Raw genomic sequence first — 26,418 nt, 5'->3', positions numbered from 1 at the left:
TATGTACATACAGGAATACATTATTGATATGCAATTTTACACAAATGGGATCATATTATGTATATTATTCTACAACTTGCTCCTTTTGCTTAGCAATCAACCTTTTCCTGTGCACACATGTAAGCCTTCCTCTTCTGTTTGAACTGCTGCAGTGTCTCTTTCACACAGGTGTATCACAGCTGACAGGTACCCTTCTGCCGGATATGTGGGTTGGCTCCAATTTTTTGCATTGCAAACAGACCTGCAGTGAACCTCCCTGCCTACACCTGTGTGTACAGGACAAGGCATGTGGCTTTCAGCAATTCTCTTCCTCGTGCCAGGGGAAATGTGGCCAATAGCCCCTGTGACTTGAAGGTCATGGACAGGAGGGGCCTCAGAGTCCTAAGAGCTGAGCTGACATGGTCACCAGGTAGGCAGAAAGGCAGAGCTGGGTCTGCCTACGAAGCCTCCAGAGGAGGACAAGGTAACCAAGGTCTCCCTGATGAGTCAGAACACGGCCCCGGTGCCTGGAAAGTCCTCCCAGCCTTTCATGATCCGGCCACAAGCTCCCGAGATCCGAGAGGATGTCTCAGCCAACCCTCCCAACCTCGAGCTGCCCTGGCTGCGGCCAGTCTTCTTTTAATTGGTCGTCTACTGTCCGTGTCTTAGACTGCGCTTTCCTTGTAGGACCAGGCTTCCAACGCAGACCAAAGGTAGATGAAGCACCGCTGAGAGGTCAGCCAGAGAGTCACAGAAGAGTCACGTGGTTGCAGGAACTTAGCAAGAGGGAATTCTGAACTGGAGGCCACTCCAGCTGTGTATGGCAGAACATCTGCACCTGCCCAGGCTTCCTGACAGTGGGGGGAGGGCAGTGAGGCTACGCTGCATTAACAGACCTCTAGCCTCACAGATCACTGGTGGTCAATATACCATTCTTGACACTGCTCTTCTTTCACACCCTGAAGTCAGCCACAAATGACCGAAGACGTGGCTTCTCACTTGGGAGTGGAGCTTAAATGCACTCGGCTCTGAGTGTGTCAGCAAGCATCTGCAGAACCAGATCCAGGCGGAGTGCTGGGGAGACCAGAAGTCCAACACGGCAGAAATCCACTGCTCGCAGTGGCCTGAGACCAGCTGAGGAGCTAGACCATCAGACGGAGGTCAGACGGCCATTTGATGGCCTGCAGGGTCTGTCACAGAGCACTCACAATTCAGGGCCCAACAAAGAGTGCAAACTATAAGTATCATAGGAAAAAGGGAAGAATTCCTGAGGTTGGAGGTCACCGGGAGTGTCCTTCTCAGAAAAGGAGCTGGGCCAAGGTCTGAGGGAGGGTAGGACTTGGGTGGGCAAAAGAAGGGTGGAAGAAAGAAGTGGACACAGAAGCACAGTTTCTTAAACTTCAAATGCCATTTCACACCTTGGACTGGGCTTGTTTTACATTTAGGAAGCCAACAAAAATTTTGAGGGTGAGAAACGGGGTGGGTCACCAGACAGAAATGCAGCAGGGGAACGAGGTCCCTACAGGAGCCCCTCAGGCTCTCAGCACCACTGTCCAAGCAGACTGGGCATCTCTTGGAGATACACACCTATATGTACAGACACATAAATAACAGTAAGTGTCAGAACCAGGAGAAGTGGTCAACTACACAGAAAACTAACAAAATTAAATCCTGAGTCTGGATAACTCAAGAAAATGTCTTTTGTGTTAAAGGAAATATAAAACAGAATCACCAGGAGTAAATGCTGGCCTATGAAAACATCCTATTCTTGAAAACAGAAACAAACGCTTAAATGGTTCAAAATACGAAAGTCACAACTTAAAATGGGAAGAATATGCAAGCCGAACTCAAGCTCAGAAAATCCATGTGGCATCATGCATGCAACGCCCTGATTTGAATATATGTATATAAACGATTTGTTTTCTATTTAATCCTAAAATGTAAATCACTTAAAAATTAAATTGTTTCTGTTATTAGCCCAGAGAAAGAATGAGAATACTTTTTAAAGCATTTTTGTTAATAGTGAAAAATAGTTGTTTCCTGCAGGTGCTCTGGTTAAATACCCAACATGAAAGATGAAACAAACTCTGAAATTTTTACACTAGAAAGATAGACTTCTGGTTCTTTTTTCAGAGGAAGGGAGAAACCTTTCATTGCTCAATATTACTTCCTCAGCACCTACAAACAACACGGGGTTTCTGATTTGAAAAAGCACTGTCTTTGTGACAGGAGTTTTCACCATCCCTCAAATCTGGAGCAACCAGTAGGCACTGAAAACACAGCCCACAAATAAAGAAACACTTTCAGCAAACGCAGGCCACTGCCCCACCCAGTCCTCAATGTGGAATCGGAGGAAGGGATTTTTCCCCCTTAGATGTTATGATTACAGATTTCGGCTTAATTCCTACTTGAAATTCATCTACATGGCAATGATTTCTCCCCCGGCTCCGCCATCTGCTAGCAGGTGACGTGGGCAGGCCGCCAGGTCTGGTTATGCTACAAAGGAACCAGAACACTGCTATCCTCCAGGCTGGGTCCCCAGGATCCATGGGGGATGAGCAGGACCGATGTGATTCCGTGGAGTCAGGGCCCCACCAGAAGGCATATCCTGGTACTCTACCAGCCAGAGCGGTACCAACCAAATTTTCTAAATCCCCAGTTGTCTCCAAAGGCCCAGCCAAAAGCCCAGCACCGCAAATGCCTCCAGACTGACGTGGTAAAGGAGGAACCTTGTTCCCTGAGCGGTTCCTGCCCTGAGCCTGATGGTAATTATTAGTAATATGTATGAAAGAGTTACCGTGTGCATTTTGTTTATTCACTGAGGGCTTCACCATGGCAGACACTGGCATTCACTTTATCGCTAGCACCTGTTCCAGGGCCCTGCATGCGGCAGGAGCTCAAGAGTAAACCATCCACTCCCTGCCTTCAAATGGAAGAATTGTCTGGACAGGGGACTCGACAGTGTGAGGAAGGCATTCACAGAAAATAAAACAAAGCAAAAATACTGCTAATTAAAAGTAAAGAAGAGCAAAACTCTGTGCTGGTGATGGTTTGGGGAAACAGGTATTTTGATATACTGCCAGTGGGGGTACAAATGGTACAACCTTTCCAAAGCTGATGTGTCAGTATCTACTAATACTGCTAGCAAAGTCAGAAGTATCAGTCATGCTAGAAGAGGACCAAGGCAGTGAAGCCTTCTGGGAAAATCTCTGGCCTGGGAGAGAAGATCCAGGTTTCCATCAAGCTATCTAAAACAGCAGTGGGATTGTGAGAGTCCCTTCATGTCTCTGAACTTCAGCTTCCTGTCCACACAGTGATGGAGTCAGGTAGGTGATCTCTAGGACCCTGTTCAGCTGGGATTTCTACATCAAACAAAGAGCAGTAGGCATAAAAATGGAGCCAGAGCTCCTCAAAATCTCAGATATTAGTTTAGAGCTGACTCAGTGAGCATGAGGCTCCTAAGTTTCTGCCAAGTCTCTAAGACTCTTTATTCTGGAAGATCTAACCCTCAGATACTCTTCTGAAGAGACAGTAATTGGAGCCTTGGGCCTCTTTCCCTCCACTGACCACCTCGCCACAGCGTTCAGAGGATAAGCAAACCTGATCTCATCCACCAGAGAAGCACCTACGGTGCCGTGCAGGGCAGCAAGGCTCACAGAACTCCCGCATGGATGTGACAGGACTGAAACCTTTCTATTTTGGATAGTAACTACCTCCCCACTTCCAGCCCAGCCCAGCCCAGCCCAGCCCAGGGCTGCCCAGAGAAAGTTAGGGCCTGTTCTATAAACATGCATGGCTTTGAAGATCTCAGAAAGGGCACGAGGTGCCAGCTCCCTTCTCTCCTATCTCTTAGTCCTCCACCCTTTATCAGGGCCCTGAAACCATCTGCCCTCTCACCTCATTCCTGCCCTACTTCCATCCAAGGATCAGGGCCAGCAAAACATGGAGCTGCTGAAACATAAAAGCTATCCATTAATTCCCTACCGACTCCAAACAAGCAACTTCTCTGACTCATCTCAGGCTGGGTGAAATTATGGCTTCTGGAACTGAGTTTGAAACTTAAGAGAGACAACTGCCTTTATGCATCAGGCAGAGGGCTACACAAAGGTCCGGAGCTTCTGGGGCCCTGGCGAGCGTCCTCGGCCCCAACCACTCAAGGCAAGCACGCCCGATCAGATAACTTTTGACGCCTCAGTTTTCCCCACCTGTGCAATCAGAGAATCTATCGTTTTAATTTTTAAACTAAGAATATATTCATGAATTACTTGTGAAGTTAAAAATGAATAAAGTAAGAGGGGCAACGTTAAAGTATGTCATGCTATAAAACGAAGGTCTAACCCTTAATAAAATGAAATCACAGGAAAGTACTTACTATCAAGAGAGGTAATAAAAGCACCCAAAGGCTGAAACAGAATGTTGCCAAATAAAAGCAGTCCCATGGGGAAAAGGCAGTAGATCTGGTACCTGGAGGCTCAGACCTGTTTCCCTCCACTGACCACATCACCCCAGGGTTCAGAGGATAAGCAAACCTGATCTCATCCATCAGAGAAGCACCTCCAGTGTCGGGCAGGGCAGCAAAGCTCACAGAACTCCCGCATGGAGGAAGTTCTGTGAGCCTGAAGATCTGGTATCTGGACGGAAGCCACAGTGTGGACGGATTCCGGGGCCGTGTTCCTACCTGACAACGTGTTGTGCCGAACAGGGCACAAGGGTGCGAGGCAGCCTAGAGGGCGAGGGTGGGGAGGACATCTATGCAATTTATTAAAATAAAGGAAACCTCAAGCCTCATCTTGTGATTTAAGAGGAAGTAAATCATGACCAGTTTACGTTTAACTTATCATCTAGGCCATAGCTTGGCTATATGTTTAATATAAACTACTGTTGATATATGAAAAATGGAGTAGCTATTTTCTAGGGAAATGTTAGGCTCCAGAAAAATGATGTTTTGTTGTTGTTGTTTCCAATAAAATCACGCTGCAGCACAAATTATAGCACCTTAACAAAACCCATGAGCTGAAACAACAAAGGGAAGTGCAAGCTCAAAAATCTGGAGAAAGGAACAGAGGTTTGTTCACATCCCACCGTCCTCTGTATGGTGATGTCAGTAGAATCACTTATTACTCTATATCCTCATTTATTTGAAACTGACTGAAATCTGGCAGCTGTAATGGACAAGTAAAATAGATAAATTTGAAATAAAAATATATTACCTACTCTCGCATAATATGAATTTAAGTGTAAACTGATTGAACTAGGATTATTTCTTTCAGAACAAGCCACAGCTCCCTCTCCAATACCCAACCCTAAAATAGAAAAACATACACATCACAACCACACTCGCATTATAGTCTACAAAGAGGTAGTTTGGGCTCTGTCAAGGCTAATAAACAGAAATATATTTTGCTCCCAGCCAACAGCTCAAACCGTCCATTAGGGTAAAATTGAAGATGCTTTTGGAATTAGTGTGAAGGCAGACACACCCTGTTTACTCTAAAACCTAAAAGACAACAACAGCTTCTGCACTGACAGTCTGCACAGAGAAGCCCCGGAAAATCTCCAGGGACAATTTATCCTCCATTGCCTTTTTTTTCCTAGCAAATAATTGAGCTTAAATGGAAAAAATCAGGAAATGAGCAGACCGAATTCTTCTGGATTCTAAAACGGGAGATAATTTTGAAAGGAATTAAAATAGGTTTTAAATGTCCTTAAGATCCAAAGGGAAATGCAGCGTCAGCTTGTTCTTCGGCATTCAGCCAAGAAAGCCAAGCTAGCAGCGTAACAGAAGGACGATCAGGAAGAGAAGGCGTCCTCCCGCCACGCCACGGACCAGGCACAGACGTGGCCTGAGCGCAAGATTAACACGGCCGGTGACACAGGGGCACAGCGGTGCTGCACAGAACATGGCTGCTTCGTCAGTGCCCCCTGGACCCAGGAGCACAGTGCAGACACGCGTGCACCTCAGTTCTCTCACCTCCAGTGCTGGCCTGGCGCTGTCGTGCACAGACAGAATGTGTGTCACCTGGTTCTTGCTCAACTGCTCTGCATCTCTGGCATCTGTCACAGAAGAAAGAGGAGGACATTTTAATGTTTTCTGCAAGTGAAGTACTCCTTAAGTTTAGCCGGCAAAAGAACACAAAATGACTTGCATGTTTCTCTCTTAAAAATTCATAACTGACTAGACCAGAATAATCTAGACTTAGGGAATCTAGGATTATTGCTTTTAGGTATTCTGCAGATAACTAAGTTTATTTCTGATTGGCACATCTTCTGTTAAAAAGTAGTCATATAAAACTTGAAATATATTTAGATTAATAAACTTTATAATCATGAGCGTTACTGTTTAGAGGGAGTCACTTTGTAGTTGACACTTGTTAAGTTGTAGACCCTTAGGTTACTGTTTTACGTGAAACATGTAATTAGAAAGATGTTTCAAATATTTTTTAACTGCCTCTTAATGATTAGTAATCTAAGTTAAAATTAAATACAAAAAAGCAACTTACTATATAAGATACAGGAATCTGCCAGACTTATCAACCCTAATGTCAAACACCAGGGAATGGCTCCAGATGCAGATAAGACTGTGGTTTATAACATCTACATTCACTTTATGGCAAAACTAAAAATGGAACATTTTCTGGAAATTCCAAACAAAATAGTCCATAAGTTATAAGTTGGCTATTAAATTATCTGCATATGACACTAAGGAGACACCAAAATTACATTTCCTTCCAGTGATCATATGTGTAGAAGAAAGTTGGAATAAATCCCCTCAAGTTGGAACTTCTGCTAATCTACAAAACAGGGCCCAGCAAGAATCAAGGAGGTCCGCTCCCCCTCTGCCCCTGTTCTGGCCTGGGGCAAGCCTTTGAAAATGATAGAGGGTAAAATGGACTGAAAATCAAATGTTCAATTATGATGTTTCTGGAGAATACTAATGACATGGGAAAATGCTCAGGATACGGTATTAGCCGGGGAGAGGGGGAGCAGGTACCAAACTACAAATACAATATAAACTCAATTTGTTAAAACACATAAAGACAAACACACACAGTGGGGGAAAACTGCTCTAACGAATTAGTCCCAACGGTGATAATCTTGAAGAGATGGAATTACAAGTGTTTTAATCTTTTTTTCTTTATAGTTTTTTTGTGTGTATTCAACACAGGTGGTTGTAAAAGTTTAACATGCCTATGAACTACCTGGGTTTTTTTTAGAAAGGCAGATTCCTGGGCTCCAACTTAGTTCAAGGTCTATGGCAGGGCTGGGAACCTGCATTTCTAATAAGCCTTGGTGATTAAGCAGAAACTAAGAAACACCATTCTAAACATTTTGCAATTAGCATGTAACATTTTTAGAGTCAAGAGAATGATCTTTAAAAGTAATTTTAAAACGTCGGTTTTACTTTAAGACTCTTTTAACTGCCGCAACAACCCCAAGCAGCCTCCACGTCCATCACATAGGACCCGGCCCAGCAGACCCTCCGCCAACTACGCCAAGCCGGGGCTTCAGTGAGTTTTGAATTCGGCGGGAACTCAAATTATTTAGGGTCCCACAGGCAGGCAGACCCCACGTGTTCACCGAGTTGTGGTTTTCCAGTCCCCACCAGTACGTGCATTTTAGACAAGCAGTGAAACAAGGTCAAGCTGGAGCTGCTGGCGCCCAGACAAGGCGGGGCAGCGAGGCGTTCCGAGCAGCTGGGCGGGGTCTCCCCGCAAGGCACTCCAGGCCAGGCTCTTCCAGATTCTGACTCCACCCAGGACTTGAATTTTAAAGACTGTTTAAATATACGTGTTTTCCTTTTTTAAAAAACAGTGTTACTGAGATAATTCACATACCATAAAATTCACCCTTTTAAAGCGTACAATGCAATGGGTTTTAGTATATTCAGAATTGTTTAACCATCACCACAATCTAACTTTAGAGTATTTTCATCACCCCATAAATATACTTTTGTAACAGAGATTAAGATAAACAACAACAAAAAAGGTGGTTTGGGGATAAAATTGTTTTCGAATACAACCACCCTTGATACCACAGATGAGAAAACTGACTGTTGGGCCCCAGAGAAAACAGAAGTGACTCCTGGGGATGCTTGTGCCCCTTCTGCTCTGCGCTCCTTTCTATTCTCTTGCAGCGCCATCCGTCCGCATGCATACGCCACCTTCGGATTACTCTTTCCCATAAGCACAGGCTCTGTCCACCCATTTACGTGCATGAGTGCTCAGCCAACACTATTGGAATGATGACATTTATTCTTCAGGACTACATGTTATTGGTGGATGGCTGTCTAGGGCCATGGGCACCGTGGTAACGGTGTGAATGCAGCTGGAAGGTCTGCCGTGGGGTCATCAGCTAGCCCACGTGCACGTGCACAAGCTCTCCCCGAGCATGAAATCTTTGGAGAACTTAGTCCTTTGCTGCTCAAACCGAGGTCTGGCAAGCAGCAGCCTGGCACCATCTGTGAGCGTGATGGAAACTGTTGGCAGGAGTATTGAATTTGGTTGGTATTTATTACAATTTCTGATTTGTAAAAATATTCACCCAGCAATTCTACTTCCAAGAATTTATCCTAGATTCTGTTGTTTTCAAAAACAAAGACATTCCCCTCTCCCCATGAAAGCGTTAATAATAATTCACTAAATAACCATAAAGATGTTCATGCATTCTAGCACCACTCCCCTACCTGCCACAAAGCACTGCTGCTTTTTCAGAACTACAGAGCTTACTAATTTAGGAACTCCAGGACTATTTTTAACATGTTCTGGCAGCAATTAGCAGCTGTCAGCTCACTGGGCTGAATTCTCTTTGAGGCCAGTTAGCTGCCCTCGGAGCCCAGGGGGAAAAGGAAATGAACATCACGCAGAGAAGTCATTGAGACTGTTTTAACAGTCGATGTGAACCTGAGCTCACAGATTTAAGCAACAACCAGAAAACAGACAGGAGTGTGTTCTTGTTTGTCTGGGGAGCCAGGCGTGGTGAGGAGGGCCCTCGCCACCAAAACAGGAGGCTTGTTTCTGCACATGTCCTGGGCCAAGTCCATGGATGACGCACAGTCCATCTCCAGCGCGAGGCAGACCGGGCTCCCCATCACACACACTCAAACGCCTCACAAGGTGGGGACCAGCCCCTCCCCTCCGCATGCACTTTGCTCCGTGGGTTGCTACTCACCTTTGTATCTACAGAGCATTTTGAGACAAACGAGCTAAAAATAAAAGGTCAGTGGCAGACAGCATATCAACAAATATTCAACAAGCTGCAGAGACATGTGTAAGCAGAAAAGTCAACACAGGATAAGAATAATCTGCCGGAGATGAAACTGCCACTTGTTTTCCCCAGGTAATTAGAAAAACGGGTTTCTGAAAATTTATTAATAACTAGAAAATAAAAGTGACAAAGATGACAAACACATTACATGGCTGCTAAATGTGCCTTTTAGCCATCTTCTTTTGATAATAAAGCTCCAGCAAGCGTGCAGAGTTAAAAAAGGCAGAGGTCAAGGTGGAATCTGCAGGGCTCCACGCCACTCTGCCAGCCATTGGCCAAGGTGTCGGGGTACAAGGACCAGAGCACAGTGGTGGCCACGTCCAGAGCAGACTCTGCATGAACTGACGTCTACACCTGGGCTCCATCATGCGTGAGAGCCTAAAGGTAATCTTTAAAACAGTGAACTCACCACTAGCAGGGGCGTCCAAGTGTCCGTCCACAGGTGATGGACAAACACAGTGTGGTTCATCCACACACTGGAACGTTATTCAGCCTTAAACAGGAAGGAAATTCTGACACAGGCTACAAAAGTGAATCAACCTTGTTATGCCCAGTGAAATAAGTCAGTCACGAAAGGACTAATACTGCATGACTCCACTCATACGAGGTCCCCAGAGCCATCAGATTCATAGACAGAAAGGAGGGGTGTGGTTTCCAGGGGCTGGGTTGGGGCATGGGGAGTTAGTGTCCAATGGAGACAGATTCAGTTGGGAAAATGGGAGTTCTGTGGACGGATGGTGGTGACGGCTGCACGACGGTGTGAATGGACTTAATGCCACTGACCTGCACGCTTCAAAAGAGGTTAAAATGGCCTATTTAATAGTTTACATATTTTACCACAATAATAAAAAAGGAGAACTCACCTTTGAAGCTGCCGATATACAGGCCAGGCAGGATCTAGGGGGAGACACAGACCAGACGCGAGTGTTACAGGCCCGCGGCTGACGGCATCTGGCACGAGGCGGGGCCCTCCAGGAGGTGGGAGCGCAGCCCAGGCCTGTGCCCACCACACCCACCTCCCAGCACCTTCCCAGGTGGACAGCACGGACGACAAGCATCCTTGTCTCTTTCTGAGCCCAGCCCCAAACCAAGTGCCGCCAGCATCCCTTCCACGCGTCCTGCCTGCCCGCCCCCCGCTTCCCCCCTCCCACTTCTCTCTCAGCTCCAGCAAACCCGCCCTCTGCAGTCTGAGGCTTCGCACATGCTGTTCCGCAGCCAGGCAGCAGCTCTACTCCCGCTCTCCCTATCCTTCAGGCCCCAGCTCTGACCCATGCCCTGGGGAGGCCTGTCCTGAGCCCTGCTTCAGCGCCCACTGTCTTCCCCTTGCAGTGATGCTGTCATGGACGTTACTAGGTGGAGGCCTGTCCCCTCTGCTGGGCTGCACACCCAGCTCCTGGCCCAGGGCTTGGCCTGTGATTACCATTCAATAAAGAGTTGCTAAATGAATGAAAGAGCTGTCTAAACGTGCACGTTAATAAGAACACACATTTGCTGCAAAACATCTACTTCTAAGGCAGTGGTTCTCAAGCCCGACTATCCACCAGAATCAGTGGAATCTATTAAAACTTCAGGTTTCTGGGAAGCCCCCAGCCCCAGGCTCCACATAGAATGATTCAGTAGACCTGAGACGGAAACGGGTGACTGTAATTCTCACCTTAAAGCACCCCCCACTTTGCAAAACACGAAGCTAATTCCTGTCCTGCCACTACTCTGTATGGAACCTCTGAAATCCAAATATGGACACTGCTTTGGAAGCTACACCACGTATATGATTTCCAAGTGCACACAGCACACTGGCCTTGGGGACACTTCAGTGCAACCCCTGGTGCCCTGGCGACACCCTCATCAGCCCCATCTGCTTCACACTCTCCATTGTTTTTTTCCACTTCCACTAAGAAAGCTGAAAGCAGCAGGTAGTGCCGTCCTTCACGTGCTTGGATTCCTTCAAGCATCTTGCTGACAACCAGCTGCCTGCGGGGATGTACTGGGACACAGCAGTACTGGGTCCAGGGTCAGCGTCTGTCATGGGGACCAAAGAACTAATCGACCAAAATAGGACACTTGTGAGAGTGAAAAGGGGTACTATTAATAATCTAGGACAAAAGGCAAAATCCAGAAGTGACATCGTCGTCATGGAGACATGTGGTCACTCTGGCTGACTCAATACCCAGGGAGGCAAAACTGGCTTGGAGAGTGCCCCAGGGGACTGAGAGAGTCACAGCACTGAGGCTGGCAGGGTTAGCCCTGGAACCAGGAAATGGAAAACTGCCAAGGAACTAAAACACTTGACGGGTCTTTCTTGAAACATAATCAGTCTTTGGGATTCTCCTGGGAGGAAGGGTGGAGTAAACAGTTCACCATTCCTGTTTTAAAACAACGTAAGAACAATGCAAGTTCACCTGGGAGATGCCTCGAACTGATGCTCTCTGGCAGCTCTTGCCTGCACAGAGCTTTTTCACGTGTCATCTGCGCTTCTCCAGGGTCTCTCCTATCTTCATTAGATACTCAAGGGCAAAATCATCACCCAGCTCCTTTGGCTGATGGGGACACAGACTTCCTCCCTGACCGAACTTCGAGTCTTCTCCACCTGGCTGGTCCTTGGCCAGATTTAGCCAAGAACCCTGCTGAGCCAGGTGTCAAGCGCCCACCCGCTCTTGGTATCAGTCAAGCCCCTCTTCCTCCACCCTTGGCATCTGATCAAGCTCCATCAGTGATTTCCACCCACTCCCTCACCTGCCCCGGTTGCACTGGGAGTGGAGCTCCATCTCCCACTTGTAATGGTCTTGAATAGAATCATCCTTGCCATTTTCAATGTGTCAAAATTATTTTTCTTTCCTAACACTGACCATAGCAGTCTCCCAATTCATACAGCTGACAGTTACAATGGACCAGAACACAATCATGGAGCACGTTTGCTTCCCCAAAGTTGCAGAATGCATCATAGTGGCTGAATGGTTTCCTGAGTTCCTGTCACACACGGGTACCCTCTGGGCACTCGGACCGAGAGACATGGCCCTGCCAGTGTCCCACTTCCCTTGCTGAGTTGCTTGCCTAGGGAGGGAAGAGGCGCCTTGACCACTCTGGGGTCCCCGAGGACCTTCAGGAGGCGATGACACTCAGGGGCCCTGATGTCCAAAAGAAGCGGGCTGGGAGAGAGGCAGGACAGGCAGGGAGCGGTGGAGACAGCCAGCCCTGAGAAGGAAGGCCCGTCTCTCCTGGGAGCAAGCGTGAAGGAGGCGAGACGGAAGGGGCAGAGGAGGGGCAGCCGCTGCAAGTGTTCAGGCTCTAGGTTAAGTGCCACTGAGATGCTAGGTGTGTGTGGCTGTTAGAGAGAAGTATTTTTATCTACTGTATCTGGGAAAGATCATGATAAATATAAAGGAATGCTTTCCTTATTGTGCTCACCTCTGGAAGGGGACACTGGGGGCTGGGAGGTCTGGAAAGACCACTTCTAGATTTCCGTTGGCACTTTTACATATCGTGCACATGCATTACTTCAATTTAGTTTTTCCAGAAAGTCAAGTGGGGTTATTTGGGGAAAAGATTATGGCCCATTTTTGCTTTTCTTCTTTGTACTTCTACTACCTTCTCTACTAAACATAAGTGAATATATTTCATATTATTTTCAAATAAAATAAAACAGGGGCATGAGATTAGCTCATCTCTGGGCTCTACTGCTCTCGAACTGATTGTATGTTCCTTGAATCTATCCTTTGGAACTCACCTCCAGGGCGTCTTCCAGACCCTGCACCCCATTATCCTCCCACCCCCACTATTGATCCCACCTGTCCCCTCACGGTGTCACCTTCTCCCCGTCACCCAGAATGAAAAACGTGGAGCCCCCTCCCAGCTACCCCTCCCCTTGGTAGCTCTCAGTGAGCTACCAAGTCCCATCACGGCCCTTGCCCCTTGGTTGTGAGGCCAAGGGTCCCAGTGCAGAACCTCACAGGCTAGAGCAGTAGCCACTGAACTTCTCTGTCTCATCAAATTAATTTCTGAAAGCCATATTCTCATTGGGTCATTTTCTAGGTCAAAATGTTTGTTGGCAAACCCTTTCCCAAGAAAATGAAGGCCAAAACTGAAAATGAGCTGAGAATTTCAACGTGGCTTCCTGCCTCTAAAGGATTCCCCACTTCTCTTCAATCTCCAGTAAGGCCAGATAACCCCTATTTTCCCAATATCCCCTCCTGGTTCCACCTTGGAACATCACCTGCTCTGCTCCCAATACTCTCTCTAAACAGGGAAGAGATGCTCACTCTTTGGGGTCCCTCATCCCATGGGTATGTTTGAAAATTATAAACCCTGTAATTGACAGCTATTTTATTCGTTTCCTAGCCTCTGAAGCCCTTTCCTGTGTTTGGAGAATCCCCATCCCCACTCTGGAGTCTTAGTGGGAAGCAGAGCCCAGCTCTTCCTACATAAGATCCCCACTCCCATTTGCCTTCCTGCTACAGCAGGGACATGGGACATAAGTGCAACACGTCTCCACAGCTCCTCCAGACGAAGCCAGAGACAACTCAGAGCATCCTCTCTTGCAGTAGGGCAGGTGGAACACGCAGGACCCACTGGCAGCAGCAGTAGCATCTTGGGGCAGCCGCAGAAATGCTCTCACCAGACCAGTTCTAGGATCTGCTCCTGGCAGGTAGCCTAAATCTGGTTCTCCAGACTTCCCAGCCTTCTGACCTATTCTACCTAAAGGAGTCACATTTGGATTCTGTTGCTTACAACCAGGGACCCTGATGTTGGCCGTTCAACCCAGAAAAATGCACAAATGCAAATGAACTGCACAGACCTTCAAGCAAGTCACAGACTAGCAAAGCCCCACCCACCTACAAGGGCAGCCCCACTGGCACTCCAGGAGCCAACAGGAGACGCCTCCCTCCTCTGGACACCACGCCTGCCTCAGTCAGCACTAGCTTCCACTCCTCCACAGATCCCCAGTTAGTCTGCGCCTCTGGGCCCTGGTGCAGTGCCTTTGTTCAGCTCCTGCCTGACCTACTGCAACAGCTCTTAGAGACCTCCCTACCTCTGGACTGGTCCCTCCAAAGGATTCCTCAAGCCTCCTTCAACACACTAAAATCTCCTTAGGGCTCCAAGTAGCTATCAGAAATTCGACACCTCAGCAAGAAAGACCTTCAAGGATGGAGGTTTCTAGGTCTTTAGCCTCCGCCCCATGCCTGGCCAAGGTGATGATGCAGAGATGCAGGCCAGGATCCCCAATTCCAACATCTGGGTTTTATGGGAAACAGCCCAATTTTCAAATACTGTCAACTGTAGTTTTTTAAAACCTTAAATACTGTGATAAATAAAACATCTGTAGGCTGAGTATGGCCCATAGACATCTAGTTTATGACCTCTATCTGCTGCCTGCATCATATTTGTGAATATGTTTTCTCTAAACTTGAGTGGTTCTCCATTGACTGGTAGATACTTAAGTAAATGCTTCTTCAACAAACGAATGAACAAGTAGACAACGTGAGTCAGGTGGGAGGGGGCCAAGCAAGGAAGAGAAAGATGGAAAACCATGATGAGTGAGGCCTGAGAGATCAAGCTTTACCCCTTCCTGCTCTGGGAAGTTTTCTGTTCAGGGCCAGTGGCTCTGGGGCTGGTGTTAAAGGAGAGCAGCTCCCAGAAGAGACCCCGGGGCAGAGCGCTGGCAAGGACAGAGGTCTGAACTTAGCAAAATCAAGGAGGCAACTTACCAAAAATCATGTAAGATGCACATTTTACATGCACTTAAATATTTTAATTATAAGGAGAGGACAGAGTTGTGCCAGTAAACTTTTAACTCCATTTTCCAGACTAGGAGAATAAGCTACAGATTCAGGGGCTGGAAATAGAAAGCAAATTGCTCAATCCCAGTTTCTGTAGTTTCTTCCATATAAAATTACAAAACAAGATCCAGGAAGGCTGGAGAACTGGCCATTGCCAGACAGAGAAATTACATTTTTGTTTTCAAGGAGAAAAAAAAAGCCCGTAAATATTTAAATTTCTATACCAGTCAGCCTCAGTTCAAACTTAAAACTCAAAAAATCTGACTGGTTGACTCCCCTGGTATTATTGCTGCTGGTAAATCCCTAAATACAGAGAAAGAGAAAATGAAATGAAATCTTTTTCCAGCAGGCTCATGGCTCCTCTTGGCCCATGGGGGAGGCCAGGGAAGGGCAGAGTGGGCATCTGGGACAAAGCGGCTGACCAGTGAATTCGTGGAAAGTCTGAACTCAAGCCAGAAGCAAGAACACAGGGGGAGTGAAGTTATCACCACATAGTGAGAAGTAAGGATAGATCAAGGAAAGCGTCTGTAAATGCAACGTGGGAATGTTCTGTGGCTCTAAAAGAAAAGTAGAGAATTGGTCCCAACCATCCTTGGGCCTTGGAAACCATTGTTCTTTCCCTGTGCTGAGGATGTTCATGCCCCATCATCCACCTGGGTGGCTGCTTGTCTGTCACTCAGGTCTCATATGAGATAACAGCTCCCAGGGAGATCTTCCCTGACCATCAAACTCCCTGGCACCCTCTGTCACATTACCCTGTTTTATTTTCTTTATCACGTTGATCACTACCTAAATTTTTTTCATTTGTTTGCTTACTTTTTTGATTGACCTTAAAGCAGGGGTTGTGTCTGTCTTGTTCCCTGCTGTGTCCCAAAAGCCAGGCCCAGAGATGGGCACATGAAGCGATAATCACTGAATAAAAGGTGATGAAACACACCACAAAGGGAAACACTCTCTGACATTCTGCTGGTCAAAAATGATCCTTGTTTTCTACTAGAACACTGTCTGGGAGAGATAACGAAGGTTATCCTGCAGAAACCCTGCCTGACCATGGCTGATGGCTCCTCTTGGTCAGCCTCCTTCACAGCCACACTGTCCTAACACTGACCACAGACACATGGACAAAATCAAATCCTTCGCCAAAAAAAAGCACTTGGGCACAAAACAACATTGCTTCTAAGACAGGAAATATTTTAAGTTTATTTTTTAAACATTTTTCTTAGTACTTCAGGATGCCATGGAATCCGAGGGCACCCCCCAAACAGATGTAAGATCAAATGCTGATCAAGTAGCAGTACACGGTCACGGGGTGGGGCATCTTAATTCTTCCTAGGTTAGAAAGGACTCTGTGGGCTTCAAAGCCAGGGGCGACGGGGAAGACTTTGGTGGATTCCCTGAAGGTCTAAATGTCACAGACTTTCTTAATGCCATTTCACCATGAACTTAACAGTGTGCATTTATGAAAGGAAGAATCTGAGAATACTCTTGTGTGCACTTAGAACAGTGCCTTAAGCATCTATTTCTTTAAAATGAAATAAAACTGTAATGTTGAGAAGAAAAAACACTCAAGGGGTGGTGTGCAGAAGACAGAAACCACCAGCATGGAACCATGCATCCGCCAGGCCCACAGCCACGCCGCCTGCGGCGTGCTCCCTCCTGCAGGACTCCTCTGTAGGCTGCCTGTGACCAATTTGGGTGGCAGGGTCTTGTCTTTCACGCTATTTCCCACTACAGGATCTAGGACGGTGCCTTGACAATAGCAGGAATTCAATAGCCTAATTTGATGAGCTGGTGAATGGACAGACGCGTGAGTTACGAAGGCAGCCACGTCGGCTGCTCCGCTGTGGGAACAGCAGCATCTAACAGCACGAGGACGTGTGACCTTCCAGACGCTTCCCAAACTAAAACCATGCTTCCCAACCTCTTCAGCCTTATTCCACCTTCTGATAACGATTCAGTTCCATATCACACAGGGCTCGGGAGATTGTGAATGGAGAACCCCAGGCCAGTGGCTCTCAACTGTAGTTTTACCCTCCAGAGGACATCTGGCAGTGCCCAGAGAAATTTCTGGTTGTCACCATGACGGGAGAGTGCTACTGGCATCTAGCGGGTGGAGGCTGGTATGTTGTTCACCACAACGCCATGAAGCCCCCACTGGGCTCCACATCAAAGAATGATCCAGCCCCAAGTGTCAACAGTGCAGAGGTTGAGGAACGGGCTATGCCTAGGGGGACGTATTCTCCTTGCTCTTTGCCCTTGGACTATACTCCTTTCTCAACCGTACTCCCTTGTCTTCCTAAGAAGAGAAGTCATCCTAAAACAGGTGTCAACCATATCTAAAGCAGATGTCTTCGCTGTCACCGTTGATGGGAAAAATCCAAGAACACTAATAGCAGTGCATATTTGTACTTTACAGTTTGCAAAAATGTCTTCTAATACATTCTCATTTGCTTCTCCCAAGAATCTGGGTAGTAATTGGGGGAAGTAACATTATACTCATTTTAGAGCCAAATAAGGAGACTAGTTAAGCAAACCACCATCCCTATGAATCAAGGGCAATAAAGAAATTGATGCTCAGAAACAGAGTGACTTGTTCAAGAACACACCCATGCAGTAGCAGAGTGGTAGACACCACAAATCAGGCTTTCTGATAGCTCTGCCCCTCTCTTTCACAACAGTGGTCTTCTCATAGAAAAGTGATGCACCAAGTTAAGTGTTTGCCTCCCGCTGCCATGAGTAAGTTGCCCATGAAATACTGGGCAGCATCTGTTTCCACCAGGTAGGATGCTTTCAGGGGAAACAGGGCAGTGAGGAACGAAAAGGCCGCCAGACTGGGCAGCTGTGTGCTGGATGAACTGAACCAACGCTGGGTCCTTACAACCTGCCCTAGAATGGTAATGCTTCAGCCCACTTTTAGATCATTAGTTCAGGTTGCTCAAGATAAAAACATGCACATTTCTCTAATAGAGTGCTTGGCCAGAGAGATTAGATTTTTGTTTTTAATGGGCTATTATAGTACTTAAGACTAATAAGACGAGAATGAGGACTTTTCTTTATAGGCCCTCCCCCAAAAGATTTGGGGGTCAGACCTTTGAGAAAACTTCGACTCAACTAGGAATTTTCAAAGGCTCCACAGAAACACATTTGCTTGCAGCAGCCTGTTTAGTTTAACCTAATCCTACTAGAGACACTTGCTAGACTGGCCTTCAGCAGCAAGGCGGGGCAACCTGCATGACGCCAAGAGCTAGGCCACCTGGCTTTGAGTCCAGGCTCTGCCACTCACCCAGTGGGTGACTCTGGCCAGGTCATCTGTAAAGCAGGGATGAAAATGGCAGCACCTGCTTCCTGGAGTTGTGGTAGGGATTCAATGAGTTACTCCATGTGGTGAAGTCTCAAAACAGGCCTTGGCACACCGTAAGTTCATCAGTGACTATAATTTTGGTCACTTTAGAGGATCTATTTGGAAACTGCACAGAGAACAATGAAAAAATAGTTGTAGTTGCCTGACTTAACCCTCTCCTCCTTATATCAATATCAAACATGAAGGGAGAGAGGAGAAGGCTTTTCCTATTTTGCAACTAATTTGGGACTCCAGGGAGCTTTTTTCAGTGTCTTCAGAAACCACTTGGAATGAACTGGTATTAGTTCAAAGGAAGACTTCTACTATCTTCAACATCAGTGGGGACTGGGTTCAAAACCCAGTTCGGCCACTTCCTAGCATTAGGACCTTAGACATGCTACTTAACCTGAGTCTCCATTTCCTAATCTGCTCAGAGAGTAAGATAAGACAGACTGACGCCTAGGGCTATAGTGAGGCTTGGATTTTATAAACTGCAGGCACACTGTATGAGGCTCAAAAAAAAAAAAAAGATTACAACTGCTGTATTCTCTGTTTCCTCATCATCTTTTTTTTTTTTTTTTTTTTTTTGCGGTACGCGGGCCTCTCACTGCTGTGGCCTCTCCCGTTGAGGAGCACAGGCTCTGGACGCGCAGGCTCAGCGGCCATGGCTCACGGGCCCAGCCGCTCCGCGGCATGTGGGATCTTCCCGGACCGGGGCACGAACCCGCATCCCCTGCATCGGCAGGCGGTCTCTCCACCACTGCGCCACCAGGGAAGCCCTCCTCATCACCTATAATTGGCCAGAACACAGATGTTTCTTCCCCTAACACTCTCCAAGTAGCACGCTGTGTACACCTAACTGAGATGGGCACGATATTCTGCCACACAGGAGACTGGGGGCGTATTGATGAGAAGATCCTCCACGAGGACAAAGAATAGAAATAAAAACTGCTGTATTCAAAAACTGCTGCATTGTTTAGTTCATAAGTTTCCTTTTGCCAAGGATGACCGACTTTTGTGAGACTGGAAATAAATCTTGTCCCAGGCACCTCAGGGCACACACACGGCAAATAAAGTTTTCAGTTCCAAAGGCACTGCGTTTTTATCTATAAATGTTCTTAGAAAAGCATTTCTACGGCTAGCACCTTATACTAATTCCACTAGGTCTGCAAATCAACCATTCTTTTTTTAAATTTTTAACAGAAGAAATGAAGACTAGTTCCAAGTCACACACTAACACATGAGCAAATTCTAATTAAGGCTTTTAATTTCTCGCTTCCAGCAATCTACTTTGCCACTAAACAACCTTGCAACTTAGAGCAATTCTTCAGATCTCAGCTTAAACATCTGTTCTCCAGCATGATCCTTGGCCTGGACTGAATGCTGCTTCTAGGTTGTGCTCATCACACCTACTTACCCGACTCTCAAGAAATTGCCTATCATCCTCTGGAGCCCTCACTCCTCCCCACCTTGTGTTTGTTTTCTCTCTCTTTCTCTCACACACACACACACACACACACACACACTCACACAACCCGTGTTGTGTAATACAGTAGCCATTAGCCACAGTGGCTTTGAGTACTTAAAATGTGGCTAATCCCAAATGAGATGTGATTTAAGTATCAAATACACACCAGACTTTGAAGACTTAGCCCAAAAAAATATATACAAACCATTCTAAGAGTAACTTTATCATGGTTAAATGTTGAAACAACAATATTCTCAACATATTTCAGTTAAATATATTATTAAAATTAGTTTCTTTTTACTTTTTTAATGTGGCTACTAGAAAAATTTAAGTTACATATATAGCTCACATTATATTTCTATCGGGCAACTGCTGGTCTATACTGAAGGTTCTGTGAAAGACCTCTGTCTGTGTTTTTTACCATTGCACCTCTCCTAGCCCCTCAACCAATACAGCACCTGGCTAATAGTAAGTACACAATAACAATTCGTTGATTTAATGGTGTCTCTAAATCTGTCTGTATGTATGTTTCCCCGTCTCTACATTGGAGATAGTGGCTCTACGTACAATATAAGATGGTCATGAGAATAACATCATCAAGAAATGTAGTGCTTTCTCTGAAAGGTAAAAATCATGATATGAATATGACTGCTTTTGCTGAAAAGCCTGCAATTAATTTTGAACACTTAGGCAATGATTTGTATGCCTAAACACGTTCTTTGAGTTATAATAGAAAAATATTACAAATTAATGCTGAAAGAGGTGGAGAGTGAACACCTCAAGGGGAAATAACTGTAGGAAAAAAACAAAGTAAAGCTGAGGTGTGACCACAACTAATGGGAAGGCAAACAGAGCCCACAAACTCGCAGAAGCCCCTTTATTGTTCTGTTTGCATTAAAAAAGCAGAAGCGCATGGTGCTGACAGATTCCAGTGCTAATGGGGACATACATACTGCGAGTACTTATCCAAGAAAGAAAGAGTCTCTTTCCACCCACCCTTCCCACCGAAAAAGCCCTCACAAGGAATACCATTCTGGTTACCAAAAAACCTCCGGTACGCAGGCCTAAACCACACAATCCCCTTTTATATAAACTGAGTCTCCATGACAGTGAACTTGACGTGGCAGGTGAAGAGTTAAGTGGGTACCTTTCCTACCTGCCTGGGCTGCTAACACTCCAGCTGAAAGAACCCCAGGGCTGACAAATCAGCTTTATACCCACCCAGTAGGGAAGCTGAAAGTGCGAGGAGACGCGGGTGAGTGGAATACACCGGGGAAGAGAAGCAGACCAGAGACTAATCTCTGATCCAGGACCATTTCAAAGACCCGTGAAGATGAGGGCTTTAAATAAAAGAAAGTTTTGTAAGTCTTTTCTTTAAACCAGAAGTACCAGATCAAAAGCTCCTTAACCTTGCGTTTGACGTGAATACACCCCAAGCAACTCTCAACTGTAAGAGCTGGAATCTGGTCCCCTCCACCGGCAGGAAAGGCACAGACCATCCCACGGCCTCGGAAGAAGGGTCTGGGGCGCCGGAGAGCAGAGCAAGCCGGGTTTTCTATTCTAGAAGGCACAGGTCGCCCTGCGCAGAAACCACGCGATCCGGATAAATCAGCTCTGAATCTGTGCTCTCACCACCCGCCACCCCCCCGCCCCCCAGGGAATTAAAAGCACCTCAGGATTTAGGCCTCTGTCAACTTTTCTGTCCACAAGAAAAAGTTATCTGCGTACACGGAAAAAAAAAATCCGGGAAGAGGAAATTACGGAAGAGAAGACACTTATCTACTCCACTTTAGTAATGATGTGGGTGGTGATGCTTCAAGAGCCGAGTCTGGGGGTGAAGGGGAGGGGAGAAAAGGCAGAAACCACAATCCTTGTGAGCTCAGCCCAAGTCGGGGCAGAACAAGCGCCGGCGCCGCTAAAGGGCACGGCTAGTTCTCGGCCACAAGCCGGAAGCGGCGGGGCCCGGGGGCCTCGCACACGCAGGCACGCGGCGGCCCCCGCCTCTCGGGGGCCCGGGGGCGCGGACGGGGCGCGGAGGGCTCCCCTCGCCGGCAAAGCCCCGCGCAGGCAGGCTGAGGAGTGGAGGCAGAGGGCAGGAACGAGGGACACGTTACCTTGTTCATCCCATTCCCCATGGCGGCCGCGCGGTCTAGCGCCCGGGGCGCGGCGGCAGGCGCACTGAGGGCATGTTGGAGCGGGCGGGGGAGCAGCGGGAGGGCGGGCAGGGGTCACTGCGCGCCCGCAGCGTAAACAGCAACACGGACCGGCGGCGCCCAGGCCTCTCTGTCCGCTGCGCTCCTGGCCCCCGGGCTCCCCGGCCGCCGGACAGCGGCACAGGCGCCCCTGCGGGAAGGGGCTCGCGGCGCCCGCCCCCTCCCGGAGTGAGCCCGGCGCCTGCCACGCCGGCCCCCGGGACTTGTGGACGCGGCTCTTAGGGGCCCGGCCGGGGCGCAGGGATTATGTCTCCCGGAGGCCAGGGTGCAGGGACATGACTCCTGGAAGCGGGGGCCTCCAGGATTCTGGCTACTCGGGGGCCCGGGCGCAGGGCGCACGCGCACCCCCCGCCCCGACCGCCGTCGCCCTGCGCGTTCCGAGACGGGGCGGGGCCGGTGGTCACGCAGGCGCAGCCCCTACCCAGTGAGGCGTGTCACGGGTCGCTCCCCGGGGGCCAGGGTCACCAAAACTCCGGCAGGCCTTTCCCCGGGGCCACTGGGGGCCTGTTACTGGCAGTCGCCGCCCTGCCTTGACTGCCTGGGTGAATCAGGTGCTAATCGAAGCCTTGGTCTTGCAGGCTCCCCTGCCTGGGTTTTCTGAGTGCTACCGATTTAGGCCGGGTGGGGGGATTCCTACGGCCCTGCCGCACCCACGAAGAGCGAGAAGGCTCACCCGGTGGAGAAGGTGGGCTCGGTGACTCATCTCTGGGATGACCTAACCTCCCGACCCTGGCAGAGCAGATGTCCGGATGTCAGACGTCATACCGTGACTTTGGACGGCCAGTGTGTCCCCTTCAGATTGTAAACTGGCTCTAGTAGTTGCATGGGTATGTTGATACAATTGCTTCCGGAAAGCCCCTTTCCTTGCTAAGCAACACGGTAATGTCTGCGTTGTGGTTCTGCCTGGAGTGGAACACTTTCTAACCTGTAGCAGAATTGTGTTAAGTATTCTGTCACCCTTACTAAACTGACTTCTTCCCTGCGGACAGAATCCTTGAACTAGGCGTTTAGCCATTTCCTTTTTATACCCTCAGCAATGCCCTGCACATCGTGGGTGCTTGATAATTATTTGTTAAATGAACGGATGCCTCATTCTGATACGGCCGGGCTCACCTCCGATGACCTCATTTCATCTGCTCCTCCTTTCCCGAGTCGCAGCCACACAGACGTTCTGTGTGTCCCTTGAACGTGCCACCCTTGGCGCTTGATCACTTGACCATGGCCTTGAGCCTTTGTGTGGGCTGTGCTCTCCACCCAGCCGTCTCAGTCCCTAGCTGGCTCTTCCTTTCAAGCTCCCAGCCCAGATGTCACCTCCTCAAAGAGGCTTTTCCTGACCACCCGATCTAAAGGAGATTCTCCAGTCACCATCATATTACCCTGTATTGTTTTCTTCATAGCAATTAAGATGAGTGGACATTCTCGTATTTATTTGCTATCTATCTCACTGGAAAGCATCCTGCAGAGGAAAAGGACCTTGTCTGTCTTATTCACTGCTGCAGCCACATGGCCAGGGACAGGGCCTGGCACAAAATAGGCGTTCAGTAAATATTTGTGGAATAAGTTCACAAATTCCAGAAGACTGAGGAAACAGTAGTGAGGCTCTAAGGAAGGCTGACATTTTGAAAAGAACTTGCAGACTCCATCTTAGTCATTTCCCTCCTTGTTGATGTCTTCTGGGCCTTAACAGGCACCAGAGCCCCACGTGTAGGAAGCCCCCCTTGGTGTGCACCCAAATTGTCCCCCGTGGGTAGGATAGGACCCTTCCTATCCCTTGCTTCTGGGGTGTTCCTTCCCCACCACCTTCACTTCCTCTTTTCCTTCCCCCTCCCAGTCACCTGGACAGGCCACCTCCTCTGCCCCTCACCGTCATTACTTGTACTGCCTTCCTGCTTATAGACAGCACAGCATGGTTAGTGGGCTGCCTGGGGAATCCCAAGACCAGCCTGTGTCCCTAAATCTCAGAGTGCTATTGGGCAAGATGACCAGCTTTTCTGAACCATTTTTTTCCTCCTTAAAATAGAGCATTGGACTGTGAATTTTCAAAGGTCCTAGCCAGCAATCAGTGAACGATTATTTCCCTCCTCTGCTTGTGCTGTCGTTGCTTCCAGTTCAGATGAACTTTCGAAAACATGAACAATTCTTGAGTTAGTACTTGCCCATAAATGACAGAGCCACACCCAGTTTTTCTTCTGCCATCCATTTGGAACATTTTCTTTCTCTTACTCATTTCTTATAAACTTATTTTTCTAGCTCAGACCATCTGCTTAACAAGCTCTCCTAAGCTCAGAACCAGCTATGGTGTGTGCGTGTGTGTGCGTTTGTGTGTCTGTATTTGTGTGTGTGTGTCTTTGTGCGTGTGTGTGCACGTGTGTCTGTGCGTGCATGGGTGTGTCGGGAAAGTTTTCCACGAGGGACTCTATCTCCCTGCACTCCCGTCCGTCCACCTTATCCTTGAAGCTAACCCCAGCTCTCTGCATAACCCCAAAATTGTCATTGTCATGTGTTGCAATTCTGTGACTAAAGAAAAGGAAAAGAGAAAGTCTGATCCATTTTGACATGTCCTGATTTTCTCTTTTAATTTTCATAGCACCACCTCAGAGATTTTCAGGTTCAGCTCTCATGCTGAACAGGTGACATACTCATTTCCAAGCTCCTCCCTGTCTTCCTCTTTCATCTTTATAGCTGCTGATAATGGAAAGAAGGGAGGGAAGAAGACGCCTAGACGAAGCTGGAGTAGAATTTATTCAGATTCACGTTGAGGGTAGAATCTATTCACTTGCATTCTTATTCGTAAAATTGTTAAGGCATCATAAGCCAGTGGAATTTCACTCCATGTAAGATTTTTACTCCTACTTTTCTTCCTGCTGTTTTCCTGTCTCAGCACAGCCAACACCACACATTTTGGCAGCAACTCCCAAACAAATAAAGCTTTCATGTGTGCACAGTGCGGAATGGTTACCAGTCACGTGGGCCAGCAGGGACCATACGCATGTGGTTAAGGATAACCAGTTAGTGGTGTGTTTAGTGAGCAATAACTTTGAACTTTAAGGTGGGAGTGTGTAAAAGCCCACAAGCAGAAGTTCAGCCATTAGAGCCACAGCCAGGTCATTACGGGTGTTGCTGGTAATTCAGAGAATTGAGATAAACCTTGGCCCAAGTGGGAAGTAGTTAAGTAATCTTCCTTGGTCTTTTGAACATACTGTAATCTGGAGTGTCTCAGCCTCAGCACTGCTGACATTTGGGGCTAGATCTTTTTTTTTTTTTTTCTTGTGGGGCTGTCCTGTGCGTTGTACGATGTTTAGCAGTATCCCTGGCCTCTACTACTGGATGCCAGTGGCACCCCTCTGTCATGATGGTCAGAAACGTCTGCAGCCCTTAGAGAGCAAATGCAGCCCCTGCCAGTGTTGTTTGTGCAGTGGGCGCATAGCGGTGAGATCTTTTAGGGACGAGATTTCTTTCTCTGTGTGCCTCTTGCCCTCTCTCTTTCTCTCACTTGGTAACCACTTAAATGTACACTAACAGGTGATGTTAGCCCTCTGCAGAATCCTCAGGCCACACGGTCAAATTAGAACCAATTAAGAACAAGAGGTCAAGGTGAAGAGCTAATCTAGCCAAAGCATGACTGAAAGTTAAAAAAAAAAGCTAGAACCTAATGAATTGTGGAAATAAGTAAAAAAAAAAAAAAGAGTCTATAACTACTGAAGCAAAAGCACAAAACAGTTTTCTCTGCTTCTCCAGAACTGTCCAGAAAGAGAGTGGGTATCCAGTTGAGTGCTTGGGGCCATGCCGAGCAGTGTGAGCACAAGGATGGCCCCTTCAGTGACCTCAGCGTTTGAAAGGCCACTAATTTCCAGCCTCCAAGCAGTCTCCTGAACATGAACTTGGTTTCCTTCTTCCACTTAAGAGGTTTGGGGACCGCGGATCTCAGAGCACTGACAACTGGAGAGTGTGGCGTCAGGGGAAAACAGCAGGAGGAATGAATACCCAGGTAGGTAAGCAGGGCGGAGAGACGTGGTGGAGAGTCTGGGGGGAGGAATGAATACCCAGGTAGGTAAGCAGGGCGGAGAGGCGTGGTGGAGAGTCTGGGAGGAGGAATGAATACCCAGGTGGGTAAGCAGGGCGGAGAGGCGTGGTGGAGAGTCTGGGAGGAGGAATGAATACCCAGGTGGGTAAGCAGGGCGGAGAGGCGTGGTGGAGAGTCTGGGAGGAGGAATGAATACCCAGGTAGGTAAGCAGGGCGGAGAGACGTGGTGGAGAGTCTGGGAGGAGGAATGAATACCCAGGTAGGTAAGCAGGGCGGAGAGGCGTGGTGGAGAGTCTGGGAGGAGGAATGAATACCCAGGTAGGTAAGCAGGGCGGAGAGGCGTGGTGGAGAGACTG

General features: G+C 47.7%; 1 protein-coding gene across 4 annotated transcripts in view; it reads right to left on the bottom strand.

Annotated features, from left to right (window-relative positions):
- DUSP22 (dual specificity phosphatase 22) overlaps positions 1 to 22,365 on the bottom strand; it is a 72,157-nt gene extending 49,792 nt beyond the window's left edge. For all 4 annotated transcript variants that reach the window (XM_029241654.1, XM_029241655.1, XM_029241652.1 and 1 more), the window contains exons 1-3: positions 21,940 to 22,365; positions 10,107 to 10,140; positions 5,951 to 6,033 (exon numbers count right to left, since the gene is read on the bottom strand). In XM_029241654.1, coding sequence (XP_029097487.1) covers positions 5,951 to 6,033; positions 10,107 to 10,140; positions 21,940 to 21,960 — 138 coding nt within the window. In that variant the 5' untranslated portion in view covers positions 21,961 to 22,365. The remainder of the gene's footprint in view (positions 1 to 5,950; positions 6,034 to 10,106; positions 10,141 to 21,939) is intronic.
- Positions 22,366 to 26,418: the final 4,053 nt, after the last annotated feature.

The sequence above is a fragment of the Monodon monoceros genome, unplaced genomic scaffold, assembly GCF_005190385.1.
Source record: "Monodon monoceros isolate NGI ecotype Baffin Bay Population unplaced genomic scaffold, NGI_Narwhal_1 Super_Scaffold_3, whole genome shotgun sequence".
In the NCBI taxonomy this organism is placed as follows: Eukaryota; Metazoa; Chordata; class Mammalia; order Artiodactyla; family Monodontidae; genus Monodon; species Monodon monoceros.
The sequence above is the reverse complement of the archived record's forward strand: the minus strand, read 5'-3'. Positions and strand labels throughout refer to the sequence as shown.